This window comes from Sphaeroforma arctica (assembly GCF_001186125.1).
Source record: "Sphaeroforma arctica JP610 unplaced genomic scaffold supercont1.851, whole genome shotgun sequence".
In the NCBI taxonomy this organism is placed as follows: Eukaryota; class Ichthyosporea; order Ichthyophonida; genus Sphaeroforma; species Sphaeroforma arctica.
Window position 1 is genome coordinate 1 of NW_014039707.1, and position 19,912 is coordinate 19,912.

The 19,912-nt window shown below is 43.2% G+C and overlaps 4 protein-coding genes across 4 annotated transcripts in view; 1 reads left to right on the plus strand and 3 right to left on the minus strand.

Annotated features, from left to right (window-relative positions):
* Positions 1 to 449: 449 nt before the first annotated feature.
* On the minus strand, positions 450 to 2,111 carry SARC_08916 (hypothetical protein; the record flags this gene model as incomplete). Its single annotated transcript, XM_014297085.1, has 1 exon — positions 450 to 2,111. The coding sequence occupies one exon, from the start codon at positions 2,109 to 2,111 to the stop codon at positions 450 to 452; it is 1,662 nt and encodes a 553-aa protein (XP_014152560.1).
* A 3,350-nt stretch (positions 2,112 to 5,461) lies between these two features.
* On the minus strand, positions 5,462 to 8,809 carry SARC_08917 (hypothetical protein; the record flags this gene model as incomplete). The annotated part of the gene is made up of 1 exon (XM_014297086.1): positions 5,462 to 8,809. The coding sequence occupies one exon, from the start codon at positions 8,807 to 8,809 to the stop codon at positions 5,462 to 5,464; it is 3,348 nt and encodes a 1,115-aa protein (XP_014152561.1).
* Positions 8,810 to 11,500: 2,691 nt separating this feature from the next.
* On the plus strand, positions 11,501 to 14,557 carry SARC_08918 (hypothetical protein; the record flags this gene model as incomplete). Its single annotated transcript, XM_014297087.1, has 1 exon — positions 11,501 to 14,557. One exon carries the CDS (start codon positions 11,501 to 11,503, stop codon positions 14,555 to 14,557), a length of 3,057 nt encoding a protein of 1,018 aa, XP_014152562.1.
* A 904-nt stretch (positions 14,558 to 15,461) lies between these two features.
* Positions 15,462 to 19,912, minus strand: part of SARC_08919 (hypothetical protein) — a 6,747-nt gene continuing 2,296 nt past the window's right edge. Inside the window, exons 4-9 of the mRNA XM_014297088.1 lie at positions 19,680 to 19,833; positions 19,402 to 19,493; positions 18,601 to 18,670; positions 17,296 to 17,422; positions 16,668 to 16,823; positions 15,462 to 15,776 (exon numbers count right to left, since the gene is read on the minus strand). Of these exons, the coding sequence (XP_014152563.1) occupies positions 15,514 to 15,776; positions 16,668 to 16,823; positions 17,296 to 17,422; positions 18,601 to 18,670; positions 19,402 to 19,493; positions 19,680 to 19,833 (862 nt within the window). The 3' untranslated portion in view covers positions 15,462 to 15,513. The remainder of the gene's footprint in view (positions 15,777 to 16,667; positions 16,824 to 17,295; positions 17,423 to 18,600; positions 18,671 to 19,401; positions 19,494 to 19,679; positions 19,834 to 19,912) is intronic.

The following is a 19,912-nucleotide window of genomic DNA, read 5'->3' on the forward strand; positions in this document are numbered from 1 at the left end:
GACAATTTCTCGCTATCAATAGGTGTATTCATGGGTAGGTGTGTATCGACATTGTATTGCTGTAGTTTTGCCTTCTGTGTAGGTTCACTGCACTTGCGATAGTTCACCGCTGGTTTGCAAGTTTGGAACCACTGTGTTGTACAGTCATAAGGCGGGACACATGTCGAATTTGTGTTTGAATTCCATCTGAAGACATGGTCCATATTCTATATCAGATATGAAGACGTGATTCAAAGTCAACCCCCTAAGGGTGATCGAAATAATATGCACGAATCAGAATTACCCCTTATTAAACAAGAAATGCCTTCAGAATGTACTCCAGAACTTATGTATTTATTAAATGTCTTGTCTCCCGTCCTAAAGGCATTGATATTTTCTCACCGTCAAATAGTGTGTATTTCGGATTCCAAATGATTCTTTATTTGAACTTCGGGCGCACGCGGGGAAGCTCACTGCGAAGAACCGTGTACAATGGGTTTCACGCGGATAAAGAGGCACAGGAAAGAAAATCCAGCGCAGATGCAGCCGAGATATAGCATCGCCTCGGTTCGATCTGGAATTCCTCTGAATAAGAATCCCCAGCAAATGGCACCGAAGTTCCCTCCAGCACCCACTACACCGGCGATCGTACCAGTATACTTGGGCATAACGTAGGGTACAATGGCAAAGGTGGCTCCTTCTGCGGATTGTACAAAAATGGAGAAGACGACTAGAACAACCGTCGCAAATGGAATACTTCTGATAAACGAAAAACAGACCAGCACGGTGCCAGCACATAAGACGGTAATGAAGAGAACCCCGATGCGTCCTTTCATTCCCACACGCGCCATTGCTTTGTCAGACACCCACCCTCCCAAAGCCCGAGCAAACAGATTCATCAAGCCGAACAAAGATGCTATCATTCCGGAGGTGCTTTGTGTCAGCAAAGCACATTCGTCCTCATACGTCTCCACGCAATCTTCCTTTTTAAAATCTTCGTAAAAGTATGAGCCAATGACGTTGTTGACAGTCAGTTCTACCCCAAACGAGCACGCGTACTGCAAAAGCAAAATGTACGTTGTGGGATTTGAAAGCGCTATTTTTAACAGAGCTCCGCCACCGAGTGGAACCTCTTCAAGCGCGCCTCCTAAGGTGGTTCCATCGCCATCAGCTGCATTATCATCAGGTTCACATTCGACATCGTCGTCCTTCTTATGTTTAATATCAACATCGCCACGAGGGGTATCATCCGTAAAGAAGAATAGCAGGATGCCGACAAGCAACATCAGAAGTGCGGGCAAAAGAAGTGCCAGACGCCATCCAAGATTATCCGATACGGTGCCATTGATGGTAATGAGATTGAACATGGCTGGCATGATTAAGAAGGCAGCCCCGCCACCGAGATTACCCCAACCTCCACTTAGTGCGTTCGCTGTACCCACAATCTCTTTAGTAAACATGTTAGACGTCCATAACTGTGTACAAACAAATGCGCAGCCTATGAATCCGATGAAAAAGCGAGCAACGCATAGTCCTATAATATTGTTCACAGCCATCGCTCCCATGACTGTGACACATCCAGTGGTTAGCAGACCAAACTGGACCCGGCGGGGTCCGAACTTGTCGCAGATCGGCCCTATCAAAACTCTCGCGACCATGGTGCTGGAAACGGCCAAAATATTGGACGTGGTGATATCTTGAGAGCTGATATTCAGCTCTTTCTTGATAGTGGGGAACAACGGAGGAAGCGAGAACCACCCCAAGAATGCGCAAAAGAAAGAGAACCATGCAAAATGGAACGCTCTCATGTGGGGCCTCTTGGCTGTGTATAATACAATTTTCGTGGCACGGTCTTCTTGTTGTGGATCCACCGGCAGATGATAGTTTTTAGAAATTTTAACCATAGGAAGGGGCTCATTAAGATCTACGGGCATATTCGAGTACGTTGACGCCTCAACATCGACGGCAACTGGAATGTTGCTGGCATTCTCGCCCTTCTTTTTAGAGTCAGCTAGAGGGGTGGGAACGATGCCACCATCTTGGCTACCACTCTGTAAATCGATACAAGTTGCCGGATTTATGTCATCGGTATCTATTTTTTCAGCAGACGAGGCTTCATGTTTGGATTTCATGATGTTAAAAGTATCCTTAGCTATCGAGTAAGTGCTTGACAATTGACAACGGGTAACTTTCCAGCGTTCCACCGAATTGTGGCTATGTACAAAACAATGTGCTTGGTTTTATAATCGAGCTTACTAGTATACGTCAATATGCTATAGATGTATGAGTATATGGTGGTGGATAGAATTGGTCACAGCTGCTGTAATCAGTCCGAGTCCATGCTTTTGGGAGGCATTGTACATTTCGATCATAACAGCTCGGCTTTTCCTATTTTTTTAATGGGTACATATGAAAAATATTCCATGGGCCTCAAATATTCATCGACAATGCCATAAAAGGATTTAAATTATAAAAAATCCATTTGTCCTATTAACACAAATAAAACAATACCAGATGCAGTGAAATAGTTGTCATCGGATATAGTGATTACGGATAGCCAAACAGCTCGGGTACGAGCACGAAACGTACTAAATCGTTGCAAATAAAATCCCTTGTATGTTAAAACTTGCCGAGGCACGTGAAATTCAAAAATACATTGCGGTCGGATACTGGCATACTGGCTAACGAAGTTCAGACAGTGTCGTACTCTATGTCTCACACTGGATTTATGCGACCCAATTGTGCGCGAACTGCCCGGAACATGAATACTTCCAATATTCAAGACGCTGTCAGACTCGTGAAATGGTTGACCTTCAAAATCTTTTACAGAAAGCATCTGATATGGGGGTGGAATTATTATGAAAACGACGAAGACTTGCGGTTGGAACTACATACGCAGGTGATATTTAGTTTAGTATTTACATTGTTTTTGAGTTTTCCGCTCAGGCCTCAGACCTCAGTGCTCAACTGCTCACTTCTCTCCAGACTCCAGTTGTGTTGGACCGTTTTCGGGGTTCCTGTAAGAGTATAGGCTGCAATCATTACTTGATAGTCAAGTTTTTGCTTTTGCGCTTTTGCCTTTTGCATTTTTGCCTTCTTCTTGCAGTCCTGATTGCTGCATGCCAATCAGGGAGTAAATCACCTGATAATATTGATGGCAAATATCAATTGACAAGATGCGTGAAATACAGGCGGACACAAAGTATAAATTTGATTGAACTGTTTAAACATCAGATAGTGATATTGCGACATCTTAAGACTCAGTTACGCTCAGAGTAAATAAATAGCTCTGAATTTTTGCTGACAATTTTGAATAAATTTCTGTGAATAAATATTTATATATATATATAAAATAACAACGAATTTTGTATATGTTATTTCAAAAACAAAAACAGTAATAAAAGAAAAAGATGGGGTCAAATTTCAAATTTCAAATTATTCTGGCTGCTGTCAGCCGGTCAGCCTGTCACTGTCAGAGTGTCAGGCGTCAGTCGTAGAGTGGATTTAGACTGTAGAGTGTAGAGTGTAGAGTGTAGAGTTGTGGACTGTAGACACTAAAATTATTTAGCCGACAGGCGTTATTCTGATATTCTCGTCAGACTTCAGATACAATCCCCGCCAAAAATTCTAAGACAGAAACTCAAATATCATTTTAAAATATTTAGACCCCTGAAAAATCAAAAGAAACAGGGAGCTGTCTAAATATTTAGTAATAAATACTTATCTAGTGTCTGGTGTCTGATTTAAATTTTAGATTTATGTATTTACTAAATTTAGAAGGTATAAAATTACACAAGGCTATTAGGCTAAATATGTAAATATGAATTTGTACCAGACTGTCCTTACCTTATTTTTTTATTTAACAAAAACCAAAAACAAAATGTATGAAATTCTTTTTTTAATCACCCGATGTTTTTTTGTATAAAAAAGCCCCTTGAAAATGAAATATTGTAATACGTATTAAAATGATCCATTTATTTGAATACCGCTTGATAGTAAATAAACATAGCCTACTAGTACTAAATAAAACATAAAATTGAAACAGAAGGCTATTCCTAATCTAGAATAGAAAAAGAACGGTTCCTCCGCAAGCTCTGTTTTTTCGCGTATACTATATTTTAGTCTATTTTCGATTTTACACACAAAAGTAACTATAAAATATATCAAGTCCACTCATAAATAGCCTTCTAGAAGAAAAACAGTCTACTGTCCCTGTATTCTTAAAGGGCTATATCAACGCATTGATACATATCACCGAGTCACCGCCTCATCACACAGAAGGTTTGAACTCGTCACCCACCTGATCGGCTGGCCACCTCTCTCTGGGAGGTGGAGAGTGGACACTGTGGTATTTGAAATATACACCCGCTCTCTTCCAGAAGCGAGCGAGAGAGTGAAAGAGAACTAGAGTATTCAAAATTAAAATATTTACCAGGTTTACTCCAGCGAGATCTATTCTTCACGGTTCACATTCCGCGATTCCACTAATATCTCCCCGTTCGAGCTCTATAACATGCATCATATTTACAGTCTATCTCCAATATTGGGTTTGTATTCAGAAACATACTTTTCACTTTCCATCGATTACTGTAAAGAGGTGACGGTATACCTCGGGACTATAGTTACTACCAAAGTGACGATAGCGTATCTCAATGTAGGGCTTCTCGCTTTCGATTCGTAAACTGTCGGTCATCAATCGCAGCACACAAAGTTCTACAATATATTGAAACAAGTGCGCACAGAAGAATCGCATCAAAACTAGCTGACTGTGTATGATTTATCTTCTTTCACCGGCAGACTAATAGTAAACTAGACAGTTATCTCGTCAGACCGTAAGTGAACAAATACAAATGGCAAGAATGGAATCGATTTTGAGTCACTCGTGAAGTTGTCCAGCCAACCGTTCTGGTTAATTGTGGGACTCATCTTCTATAAATGATAGGTATATCGTCTACTGTGGAACGGCTACACCACATATACGTATTGATCAAGGTAGGTCGTTGACCTCGGCCTTGTCACCACTTTTGCTTGCCCATCAGTACATGAGAGACTACAACAGTTTTATTGATTGAAGCACTCTCATCTTTTAATCTTAAAAGCAGCCATTATATTCTTTATAAATTGCACAGTAGTCTCATATATATAATATATAATATATATATATATATATATGTATGTATATATATATATAATATATATATATATATGTATGCGTATATATATGTATATTATAGGTGTGCGCCTTACGAATTTGTACTAACAGTATATTGTCATTGTGTGTGACTGTATATATGTTAATTGAACTGTTGTTTAAAAGATACAAATGAGTATGCTAAGTGAAAAAGAGTTTTTCCATTTGGTTGCTTGGATTTGGTCCTCTTCAAGCTTCATCTATTTAAATTCTACAACAATCTTTATTCAAATATTTTTCTTTGCACAGAGTTCCAGTTCTAATTGACCAAATCCTGCTAATATTACAAATTCAAATCGTCATTAATCGGGAAAGAAGGGTTTTCACGGTGGGGACGCATCCGCCACAACCAGTCCCGGCTTTAGTACAAGCTTTAAGATCCTCGAGATCACATATATTTTCCTCAGTAATCGCTTCTACAATCTCACCTTTGGTTACGTTGTTACAGAAACACACAAGTGCATCGTCTGCAAGGGGCATATCCTCGCTATCGCCCTTTTTTCCTACGAGTACTTCACCAGGTGATATCTGTAAAAGGGATTTTGATTGAACCAACAAAAGAAGCTGCGAATAGTCGCTAGCATCGCCGACTAGTATGCCTCCAGTGAGGTGCTTACCGTCGCTAGTAAAGTATAGTTTTCTGTAAACACCCTCCATTGGATTCTTGTAAACCAATGGAACAACTCCCACGGCTTCAATATCGGGGCAGAAGTCTCCAAAAACAGCCACGTCAACCCCCAACAGTTTCAATCGTGTCGACATGTCACTGCCTGTAAATACTCGGTCGTCGCTGGGCTTATCCAAGAGTATTTCTGCGTTACGATGAATCATTCTCCAGGCTAAAACTTCAGCCATGTGATAACCTGGTGCCACCAGACCGTATAGTTTACCCATATGATTGACACATTCGCCTATCGCGTATACACCGGGCACATCCGTCGCCAAGTTATCATCTACGATGATACCGCCTCCCTTGTGTGCTTCCTCAATGGCAATCCCTGATTTCTGAGCCAAATCTGTACGAGGCCGCACGCCCGTGGCAAATACTACCATCTGCACATCGAGCACATCATCACCTTCTCCAAAGTCAAGTCCCGTGACCCTTTCATCTTTGTCACCCAGTATCTCCTTACATCGCTTGCCAGTAATACATCTCACACCTAGTGCTTCGACTTTCTTTTGCAGAATCTTCGCACCATCCTGATCTAATTGCCGGTTCATTAGCCGTGAGGACCTTTCAACCACATATACAGTCAGACCTTGATCCAGCAATGCCTTCGCAGCTTCTAGCCCCAACAGACCACCTCCAACTACCGCTGCTACCTGCACTGACCGGATCGATGTAGGTATTGGTGACGAACTACAACTTGTACCCGAATCGACTTCAGCCTCGTTCTCACATTTCATATTATCCTCCACGTACATCAGCATTTCGTCTAGATCTGTCAAGGTCCGATACACGAATACACCGCGTTGTTTATGTCCTGGTACAGGGGGTAGGAAAGCGTAGCTGCCTGTCGCCATGACGAGATAATCATAGGAAATGGGTGGGCAGTCTGCATTCTCCATAGTCACTTGCTTCTTCTCAATATCAATCATATCTACCCTTTGGTTTAGTTTCACCGTAACACCCTCATCTGTATACCAGCTCTCATCTGCTAGGTAAAGAACTCCTTCATCCCGATTATCGAAGTACTCTGTCAATCGCATACGGTTGTAGTGTCGCCTAGACTCCTCACCAACACAAATTATCTGATAGTTACCTTCAGGATCGTTCTTGCGCAACTTTTCGCAAAAGCGCTGCCCCACCATACCATTCCCCACAACTACTACCTGCCATCGCGCAACATCAAGCTTTACTGGCGTTCTGGCGCCGACTGTATCTTCGTATGGCAAATGTTGAATGGTTGCAATATCCATCGCCACCTTACCCACACAAAAAGTAAATAATTGTTGGTATGAGGATGCACTGGAGTGAATATCATGGAACTCGTCGGTGCAATCTTTACCTGCGTGTACCATTATTGCTGTCGCGCCACCAGGATGGTGATCCATAAATCGGGAACAGTCGTAAATAAATCCCTCTACGATAATCCAACAATCTTCCTTTCGATTGTGTTTTGCAACCTCCGCCATAGTATAGACACGATCAGCTGCCTTAGCAGTCAGGGGTTGCTTCAAAACTGGGTTGACCTCCTTCCGAGAAGGGAGTTTTGTAGAGTTTGTAGGATTCATCCACGGTAGATCAAATTTTGTGTCCATCCATCCACGAATGACTTGTTTGTCCGCCTCCGTGAATGTATGGTTTGTTGGGTGTTGAAACACATATTTCTCTTCGCTAAAATCGATTTTGCCGAAAACACGATGCCACGGATTATTCATCATCCCCATGAGGTTCCAAGTCATGTACTTCGGTTGTGTATTCATAGAATCATCCCACGCACGCACGCAGAACTGTACTTCAGTAGCTGATAGTCCTTTACTAATTAGCTCACTAATAAGCACTGGACAACTCCAGAATATCCAACACCATTGTTTCCCGTATTCTGTAGGCCCAGTCTTGTCTGAGTGATGGAGTTCAGCAAGCAGCCAAGTTTCCCCATGATCGATAGAGAGCTCGACGCGGATGAGTCGTTTGCCTCCTCCTGTATACGCGTAGCCTTGCACTAGATACGTTTCAGTCGAATCGGCATCCGGTACTGGCAGTTCCTCTGCGTGTGCAGGTTTTGTAATGACAGACTGGATGTTGAGGTGATTGATCACATACTCTGGCTTCTTCCACCAGCCACCTTGCTCTGCAATCTCTCGGCTTAAGACCTCAGTAGGTAGCACACGGTTGTCATTCACGTGCCAGTAATTGTCAGATTCGTATGACTTTATACGGATAGCACATAGCCATTTAACCATACGGCCGCCGATGTATCCTGGTAGAATAACTCGTAGAGGGTAGCCGTGGTCCGGAGGTAAGCGCTCATCATTCATTGCGTAAGCTACCATCATATCTTGAGTTCTGTCTAAGGCCGCCATCAGAGGTACACTTGTGCCGTAAATACCTTTATTGCCGATTTTTTCGACACCCTCAAACCAGACGTAATGTTTCCGCATATCACTTGAAGACATCTTTGACTTGTTTTGATCCAATGAATATCCACTCAACTCCAGAAGCGCCCATAGTGGAACACCCGTCCACATCGATGTACTACAGCCTGCAGAACCCCAATTGAACCCAATGGTGGCTCGTTTCATGTTCTGTTCTTTTCTACGGTTCCCTGCGCATACTAAAAGAACAGGAATAGATCGCTGTACCGGTAGATTTACGAGGTCATCCATTGAGTATTTTACGGATTCATTATAGCTCCCAGGCGCAGAATAAGACGCGTCGAGCTCTTCGTAGACCGTAAGCGTGTGCGATTCCCAAGTAATCTTTGGTACATTACCATGATTTCGCACGTAGTGCAAGCCACAGGAAGTAATTTCTCCGTCGGCCATTAACAACTGCAAAGGAGCTTCACAATTGAATGGCGTGACACCAGTTAGCTTGACGAGCTCTGGCCTTCTTTCAACCCATGCATCAGGATTGGAAATATCCAGGGAGGGTTTTGCATCTCTGCCAAAACCGATCTCAGATTGCAACACCATACTGAAACAAAATGATGAATAGCAAATGGTGTCTCAATAATCTTGTCACGCGACCTTATAGCGATAGGTTTGTAAGTCAAAGTTCAAATATATTTATTTGCTTATATAAATAGTTTACCATTTTGTCATAGAATAGATTGTCACTCTGGCCGCATATTGATATAATCATTTAAGACATATTAAATACAATGCTCGAAGAAATCTGAAATGGAAATCCTCAATAAATATAACATCTGATCAAGTTGAAGAATTCACACGACTTTCATAGCCTTCTGAATTAAACAAGGCTATGTGACTTTCCTGTTTCCTCTGAATGGGACCTGTCGATCAGGCTGAATCAGTGAATCAGCAAGTGGCTAAAAAAGTATTTAAAAAAACCCATGTTTTTGATTTTGTCTTGATCTTCCACGTCATTACTCGGTACAGCACTGGAATGTTCAATTTTCATATCAGTAGGATGATGGATTCGCCATAACGGACAGACGCAGTCATACGGGGTCTGAAATTGAAGTACTCGTAGTTCACAGCAAATTGAAACTCGTCATAGTCAGCAGACAGACGAGGAAATACTCTGCATTCGTAATTTAGAGACGATGCCTTACTTTTTTGGTTTGCTATGTATACAGTTTCTGCTTTCAACACCAAAAAAAAATTATTTGTTTAATGTCTTTATTACTCTTTTAGAAGGCTATGTAGATTGTAGAAGGCTATGAATATTCGTGTTGAAAAATAAAAATTAATACGGAAATATATCACAAGTACCGAGAAATCCTACGAATCGTAGGATTTTCAAAAATTTGGCCAAAATATTTTTTAAAGAAATAGTGAGATTCCCGTCAGTGATGGGAATCTCACTATTATAAAATAAATAAATTTAGTCCATGTCTTGGGCTATTGGCTGTCAGGGCCAAGGACTCTTCCGAGTCAATTTACTCTCAAGCGGAGACTCATATTTATATATTTTAAAATAAATACTATGTATGGTAGAATCGCGTATAGTTCACCCTCTAAAAGTATTTTTCAAATTATCATTTCTTATGCGAAATAATTGGAATAACAAAAGATTTGTCCAGCGGGATCGGCAGTGAGCTAAAGAAGCCGTAGCCATCAAAAAAAAAATCGGCCAATTTTTTTGTGATGGGTGTCTTAAATGCTATGACCAAAGTTCAGAACTTGGCGGCCAAAATCCAGAACTTGGCAGCCAAAATTGAAAACTGGGCGGCCAATGTTGCAGTGTCAGCTCGGCCACATGTCTATGAAACAGGTGTATGGTGCTCTTTAGAAAATAATATTACACTTGAAAAACAAAAACACAAGCAGTTGTTTAAAAGATGGATGATACAAACTGATGTTTGACGTGAATCGGCTATGCGCGTCACGCAGAGCATACCTAGACCCACGTCCACCAGTCAAGTGTTTGGATCGCTCCCGCTGATTCAATATGTTGTGTCTTAATGGATATACTTGCCGTACTTATGTGTGTAACTTTGTGTACTGTGGTCCATAGTGGCTCAGGTGTGAAAAATTGTGATCAAAAACGGTCTTTTCTATATGAAATTTTCAACTTCTGATGGTTCTGACACTTCGAACGATCTTGTAAACGATGCGGCATGTCGATTTATGCCCTCAAAAGTCTATATTTCGGACTGGAAGGGTCATCTGGTATAAGCGGCCAAATTTTTACTTGTCCTAATTATTCTAAGCAATTCCGCTATCTAACGTTCAAATCGGATCACTGGTTCGTGTTCCATGCTCACCCAAAGTCGGGGTCATATAGGGGGTGATCTATACGCGATTGCACCATACCACCCCGACACCCCCTTCATATTACTCGCAGATGCCGCAGAGGCTGCATCCGCGTGGTAGCTAACAGCCTCACACACAGCACAGTGTACACTGACTGACACTTGCGAATTCAGAATTGGTGAGATTCCGGATTCGTCATTTATGGCCCACGCTCTCTCTTGTCAGTTGTCAGACAAAATTGGATGGATTGTCTTATTTATTTTTCCAAAGCAAAATTGTGTGATGAAAATACTGATAACTGACCTGTGGCTCAAATTTCACACACTTCACGACTACGTCACCAGATATTCATATTTAGACAATCCCCCCCAACCCCCACCCCATGAGCCCAAAGCCCTAATAACCAAAAAATAACCCCCAAGAATCTCTGCCTGTCTCTCTAAAAAAATGAGAGCGGGCCTACCGGCTACAGCCCTACATAAATACATACAGACAAACAGGCAGAGCTGCGGCAAACAGCTTTTAATAAATGGCCGCCGCTGCCCGGCGTCAGGCGTGCCCGCCCGCCTGTATAGTGTATACGGATCAGATCGTGAGATCACAATAAAGAATCACATCGATACACTTTGGTATTTATTTTGAATCTGATATCAATCCAAATTTGGGACATACGACATATTTATTTTGATCACCCCTATTTTTACTCATATTCTTTGACCCCCTTTTCTTTTAAAAAAATCGAGGCTAGTCAGGCTATGCATCCCCTTTCTGAATTCGTGGATCAAGAACTCCGTATTCTCTATATTTTTGAGTATGCACCATTCGTTTGATTTTTATATAAGCGTTGAGACGTACAGGTGTTTCAAACACATATGGTTTGCAGTTACAAAGCTACCTCTTCCATATAGTTCTGCTAAAGGTCAGTAACATCGTATGCACACGAAAATGACTGTGGCTATGAGAAAGCACGTGGTGGTGATCGGCAACGGGATGGTGGGGCAGCGTTTCTGCGAGAAACTCCGCAAGTACGACACGGACAAAAAATTTAAGATCACTTGCGTCGGTGAGGAATCGAGAAGGCACTATAACCGCATGCTCCTAACCGAGTATTTTGAACACAAAACAGCCGAGAACCTATATCTCGCCGCTGATGACTGGTACGCTACCAACGAGGTGGATGTGATGGTGGACGTGCAAGTTGAGTCTATTGACCACGCAAAGAAGGAACTTATCACAAAGGACAGTAAAGTTCCTAACATTAAATATGACTATGTTGTTTTAGCCACTGGTAGCTTTGCGTTCTTACCTCCTGTTCCCGGGCATGACTACGAAGGCGTGTACGTATATCGTACCTTGACAGATTTGGATAACATGCTGTCATATATTCATGATACACCGCCTACAGATGTACCTCGCCCAAAACCAAAGGCCGCGGCTGTGTTCGGCGGTGGGTTATTAGGTCTCGAGGCAGCCAAAGCTTTACGCGATGAAGGCCTGGAAGTATGCATCTTGGAGATAAACCCATGGCTGATGCGTCGACAGCTCGATGAACCTGGGGCTACTCTGCTGAAGAATAAGGTCGAAGAATTGGGTATACGCGTTCATGTGAATGCAAAGTGTGGTATTATGGGCGATAATGGCCGCGTAACTGGTATCCGGTTCGAAGACGGAACCGTAAAGGGGATTGAGGTCGTTGTCTTTGCCTGTGGCATCCGACCGCGCGATGAGGTGGCAAAGGCTTCTGGTGTAAATGTGCATGAACGAGGTGGCATTTTGGTCGACGATAACCTCGCAACGAACGTGGAGGATGTCTACGGCATTGGAGAGTGCGTTATCCACCAGGGGCGTGTGTACGGGCTTGTTAACCCGGGATATGCTATGGCCGATGTGCTTGCGCATCGTTTGACTGATAGTTCTGATGTACGCATATTCGAGAGTGGTGATATGTCGACAAAGCTGAAGTTAATGGGAGTGGACGTGGCCTCCTTCGGAAATTACATGCCTCCCAAGGACTCCAAGGAATTCATGCCTCTCGTATATGACAATCCCGCTGAAGGAGTGTATAGGAAATTGATTTTCACGGCCGATGCGAAACATATTGTGGGCGGTATGATGGTGGGGGATGCCTCGGATTACTCCAAACTGCTTTTGACCTCCCAGTCTGCCAAGCCATTGAAGGACTCGCCCAGTGTATACCTGCTGGGAAAAGCAGCCAGTAGTGGAGCAGGCACGGTGACAGAAGACGATCTTCCAGATGATGCACAGGTGTGCTCGTGCAATGATGTAACAAAAGGAGACATCAAAAAGGCTATACATGAGCAAGGCTTGACGTGTCTGAAGGATGTGAAAACATGCTCAAGTGCGGGAACGGGCTGTGGTGGATGTGTGCCCATGGTGAAAGATATACTGGACTTTGAGATGAAGAAAATGGGCGCCACAGTCGACAATTCTCTGTGTGAGCATTTTGCGTATACGCGAAAGGAGATGTTCGATATGATACGTATCAAGGAGTACTGCACTTTTACTGCTGTCCTTAAGGACCATGGCACCGGCTTCGGATGCGAGATCTGTAAACCAACTGTAGCATCCATCCTTGCCTCGCTCTACAACTCGCACATCCTTGACGGAGAACTGTTTACACTGCAAGATTCCAACGATCGTTTCCTGGCCAACTTGCAGAAGAACGGCACGTACTCTGTAATCCCCCGCATTCCAGGGGGAGAAATCACTCCGGAGAAGCTCGTAGTGATCGGTGATGTCGGCAAGAAGTACGGTCTATACACCAAGCTCACCGGTGGACAGCGAATCGATCTGCTGGGCGCTATGGCCTGGCAGCTACCGCACATATGGAAGGATCTGGTTGATGCTGGGTTTGAATCCGGGCATGCGTATGGAAAGGCGTTGCGCACAGTGAAAAGTTGTGTTGGTAGCGCCTGGTGCAGATACGGCCGAGGAGATGCAGTGGGCCTGGCAATCATGCTGGAAGAAAGGTACCGCGGCATACGGTCACCTCACAAGCTCAAGGGCGGTGTGTCGGGATGTGTGCGCGAGTGTGCGGAGGCACAGAGCAAGGACTTTGGGCTGATCGCTACCGAGACGGGGTATAACTTATATGTAGGAGGCAACGGTGGTACTACACCCAGGCATGCGCAGCTGTTTGCCTCAGATATCAGTGAGGAGCTCGTGATCAAGTACATCGATCGATATCTGATGTACTACATCCACACGGCCGATCGCCTGGAGCGCACTGCGAAGTGGCTGACGAAGTTGGAGGGAGGAGTTGAGCAGCTTAAGCGTGTTGTCATCGATGATGCCTTAGGCCTGGCCGAGACACTGGACGCCCACATGGCTCTGTTGATTGACACGTATGTATGTGAGTGGAAGAAGGTGGTCGATAACCCCGAGAGATGGGCCTACTTCGACCAGTTCCGCAACACCACTGCCAAGCAGGATATGATCACACTGGAGTCTACCAGAGATCAGATCCGACCGGTGATGTTGCCTACGCCTCCCTCGAGCCCGAGTGGCGCTGAGCGAGCACTGCTGGAATATGAGAAGACGAAGATGGAGTGGATTCCCGTTGGAGAAGCCAAGCAATACGCACCGAATAGCGGGGGGTCGATCTTGTATGGTGCGACTCAACTGGCTGTGTTCCACACGGCGCGCAACTGGAATGGTATAGAGCAGGTGGCCTGGTATGCGACCCAGAATATGTGCCCGCATACAAATGCGTTTGTTCTATCCAGCGGAATGGTGGGGGATAGCAACAGCAAGATGAAGGTGGCATGTCCTCTGCACAAGAATACATTCGATCTGGAGACAGGGCAGTGTCTGACGATGGACCAGTACAAACTCTACCAGTTCGATATGAAGGAGGTGGATGGCGAGTTGTATGCGTTGTTGCCTCCTACAGCTGTGGTTGATGCAGTGCTCGCTACGCAAAAGTTTTTGTCTGTGGATGCTGAGATGGAGTTGAGTAAGTGTGCCAAGTTGGACTGGTAAGTGTCTGAGACGGCATCCTTCCCAAGAGGCTGGGAATGCGTATTTAAAAGTACAACCGGAAATTGGGAAGGTCAGAATGTGTTTCGAAAACTAAGAACGAACCGGCAGGATTGGGAATAGGGGATTGGATTGATATATCTTCATCATGTAAACAAATAATGGAGATCTACGAACGTATAGAAATTGTATAGAACAATTTCAAATAAAAGCAAGAAATTATTACTAGTGCAAGTACTTTTACATCGTGTGTTATCCGATACCCATATATATGCCAAGCATTTTCATGCATGGCATAAGATATAATCAGTAAAGTAATACGCTGTACCATTGTCTGCTCCAATGTCATATAAATACTTTAAAATAGGTATGTTAACCATAACTACAACAAGCGTCATCCTACTACGTATATGATACTACTATCATTCCTCTATATATATATATATATTATATATTTTTTATTTATACTATATATGTATATGTATATATATATATATATATATAATATGTATATACTATATATATATATGTATATATATATATTGTGTATATATATATAAAACTCTGACCACTTGAAAGACGTAGACGTATGCTCGAGTGTAGTACGATTCTGCTAGGCCTCCTACAGATAAACACTCGATGCCTGTGCTCCACTTTCAGTTTCAAACTTTCTTACTATGCTGTGGCATTCGTTCGGATATTTGCGTGAAGGCTACTATGACATTGCACGGCCTGTACGCAACCAGCAAGTGAGATTTAAACAAAGCCGCGCGGATGAGTCATACTAAACCCACTTGTAGTAGCAGGATCCAAATCAGATAAGGCCTTTGTAAACGCACCACAAACTACACTTCACATACCGTGTGTTGTAAATCTACACCTAGTTCGAGCAAAACTTATGAGATATGGTGGTACGTTTGCTTATAATTTAATAGGAAGGTCTGCCGGAGGTCAGACTACTAGTCCAGGCATGGTTCCATCTTCATCTTGCCCTTCCCCTTTGCATCACTGCTGACAACATCACCACCTGTCACGGCAACGTCTGCATTTCCAGCACCGTCCTTAGACTCATTATTATTAGTTGTGTGTGTCACATCCTCTGATTCCTGCCCTACGGATTGGCTTTCCATTGCAGAGGTCGCTTCTGTCCTTCCATTGCGTTTGATATACTCCAGTAAGGCCTCGTAGCAGTACTCGTACTGCTTTGACCGTTGTACCATACCTGTAGCAATGCAAGCACGCGTGTCCGTATATAAATAAGCGACATTTGCCTGCGAAATAGTGCCACTCGGTTCTCAGGTCTGAGTCACACTCAGCAATTGAATGAATATGTAATCTTGAAATTCTCATACCATGCTGTTTTGATATAACAACCCCCCATAGTTATTGCCTTCGGGTACCTTAGAATGCAGTTGAGTCAGCGTACTCGTTCAACGCGGTGGCTGGTAGGTACAGGCGGGATTAATGCTACACCAACACATACTCGACAGCATGTGTCACATCTCTCTCTCACATTTCACGTGTTACTTGACAACAAGTCTCACATCTCTCACATACATTTCACGTGTTACTTGACAACACGTTTTCACATCTCTCACACACATTTCACGTGTTACTTGACAACACGTCTCACATACTCTCTCACAAATTTCACGTGTACACATTCATCGCCCACATGTATCCTTGTGCTGGCAATGCCTCTCCCGCAGACGATCTCCTGACTACAGCTCACAGATACATACATCCTGATAACACACACCCCCCTCACAGATACATACATCCTCATCACACACACACACCTCACAGATTCATACATTCTGATCACACACACACACCTCACAGATACATACATCCTCATCACACACACACACCTCACAGATACATACATCCTCATCACACACACACACCTCACAGATACATACATCCTCATCACACACACACACCTCACAGATACATACATCCTCATCACACACACACACTCGCAGATACATACATCCTCATCACACACACACACTCACAGATACATACATCCTGATCACACACTCTCTTCACACACGCAAATCCTCGCGCGTATACGCATCACACATAGGTCCTCGTGGACACACCCACTCACCCGCTCGATGCTTGCGCAAGTCCAAGACAATGTTGTAGATGTCGGCCATACCGTCGTTTTCCATCTGCTTGATGGCTATGTCCAGACATATCATCACACCCGAACGCCCCACTCCCGCACTGCAGTGCACTACCACAGGCGCCGATTCGGTCGGCTCTACAGATGTGCATGTATCAATTGGAATGGTCGATAGAAGGACGTACAGATGTTAGGAAACGCTTATCTACACCACGTTTGCATGCGGAGATACGTGCATACATACATGCATACACGGGCACTTAGGTACATGGGTGCATTGGTAAATGGTTACAAGGCTACATAGGTACTTAGGTACTTAAGTACATGGGTACATGCGTGCTTTTGGGCCCATCCGTGGGAGTACTTCATACTATATTGCAAGTCTCCGTCCCTGTGTTATACGCTGCGCATGTGTAACCTTTGAAGTACTAGCGAGGAATATTCATATGCCGATTTCAGCGCACCAGCTTGTATTGCCAGCTCATACCTACCAAGTCATTCTGAGAATATGTATACGTGATTAAGAGCCCCCTATTTGTCTTACATGCCTTTACAGACTCAGGCTCATCAGCGTACATACGCCAAGAATTAGACCTTCAAACGACCGTACCTTCAGTAGCCCTAAGGTTGTTCATATCCTTCAACACCGTGTAGATGGTGTCTTCCGTTCCGGGAATGCCGTGATCAGGCCACGATTCGTAATGCAGATGCCACACAGTACGTGTAACTCCATCCCGCTGCCATATGAGCACATTGAATAAGATTATGTCATATGAAGCACATTGAATAAGATTATATGACATATGAAGCACATTGAATAAGATTATATGACATGTGAAGCACATTGAATAAGTATATATGACATATGAAGCACATTGAATAAGATTATATGACAAAGCACATTGAATGGGATTATGTCATATGAAGCATATTGAATAAGATTATATGACAAAGCACATTGAATGGGATTATGTCATATGAAGCACATTGAATAAGATTATATGACACATGAAGCACATTGAATAAGATTATATGACATATGAAGCACATTGAATAAGATTATATGACAAAGCACATTGAATGGGATTATGTCATATGAAGCATATTGAATAAGATTATATGACATATGAAGCACATTGAATAAATTATATGTCATATGAAGCAGATTGAATAAGATTATATGACATATGAAGCACATTGAATACGATCATATGTCATATAAAGCAGATTGAATAAGATTATATGTCACATGAAGCACATTGAATAAGATTTTATGACATATGAAGCAGATTGAATAATATTATATGTCATATAAAGCACATTGAATAAGATTATTTGTCATATGAAGCACATTAAATAATATTATGTGTCATATAAAGCACATTGAATAATACCATGTCATATGAAGCACAATGAATAAGATTTTATGAATTGCTGTGTTAATCCAATCGATGAAGGAATTTAAGTGTTTAGACCTATCCTGTAGTAATTTCCAAATTAGTTGGTCTCACAACTAGGGTTTTAGATCAGGCCAGCAGTTTCATTCATCCAGGTGGTGTTATTCTTAGTCTGATGTTAATCGAATTTGAGCATCGTATGTTTTATTTTGCGAACATGTAAGTGTACATATATACTGTATTTTCTAGATCTGACTTTGATACAAGGAATAGGTGCTTGGAGATGTAATGAAGATCCATATAGTCATGTCAAAAGTCTGGTGAGAGCAATAAAACAAAAAAACCCCTATTCAGGTGGTCATACGGAAACTGCATAGCCGTACAACGCAAACACAAACGTCACAAAGAACGTATATATTCATATGCATGCAGACGACAGGGGATCGCATGGAGCTACGAACATACACAACACACACGCGGGATGGATCGGGCCTGACACACTTAGAACCGAGCAATACCTGATCGACTACTTCTAACAATCGCCTTGTGTAGGATTCGTCCTGAATATCGTCGTCCCGTACGTATGTTCTGCCGATAGTATGCCAATTGTTTGTTAAACACGGCATATTGGGTTAGAATTCAGGATTTGGAGATTTGGTTTAGGGTTTTTCGAGCACTGTGTGAACTGCATATGTGTTGCATCGATACAGGCAAAGAACCACCACAAGGGCAACTCTCTTCAGTATTTAATGTTACAGCGAGCAAGTGTGGAATAGCCATGACTGGGACAACAAGCGGTGGGAGGCCCGGAGGCGGGGGTAGAAGCACTCGGAAGGCATAGGCGTAGGCCTTAACAGACGCTCCGAGCACACTGCCCTTAGGTCGTCCTCTAAGCGCAACAACGCTACCTACACGATGGTACTCGCGACGTACTGTATATGTTGGGTTGCCGGCGCCACACACCAACCATCGAGTACTCCACCGTGCACCACATAGGAGAAGCAGCCGGTAGGGATATGCGGCGCATTGAGTCATTGGAATCAGACACTCGCACATGACAGAGATTGCTGAAAACACGCCACACACACACACATACGACAGAGATGACTGAAAACTCGCCAGACACGCACACACGGCAGAGATGGCTGAAAATCCGTGCGGTACCGAGCACGGCCTTTGATTGGAACCATACCCATGACTCCGAAAAGACATTAAACAGAAAATATAGTACAGAGAAGTAGTACGCAGCAAACCCGCGCAGGTGCTCAGACATTGCCATGTTGGTCAAAGACGACCACGAGGATTATTCAATGCCATACATTTTGAAGTCGCCGTGCTCTATTTCTTCGCCTTGACTCAGAGGCCAATATCTGGTGCACTTTTCTGAGGTGCCTTCCATGAGTTGCGCCACCTGTGTGATGGGTTGTGGTGACGAATACGATGCATTTACGTGTGTTCGCAGGTCATCGAGTAGAGGGAAATACATGTGTGAATGATACAAGAAAATACGTATATAGATAGTTTGTACAAGCATTTATCAATGAACAAGTGAAACTACTTCTACTTATATGTAGTCGAATTACCAGACACGACATACCATTACAATCACTTTTACGTTTTCCTGCCAGACCATAGACCAAAAGTCGACGAGGCAAGCTTCGGTGGGTGCCTGTGCAGCAATATAGGCCTTCTTCTGCTTATAGCCATGTATATAATTAGCATTTATGTAATCTTCATTTTCTTCTCTATCCCTGTCGACCGTAAAGGATAGAAATTCAGTCAAGTTGCTGAAATTACACGTGGTATGAAATACAACTGTCGATGTCCAAT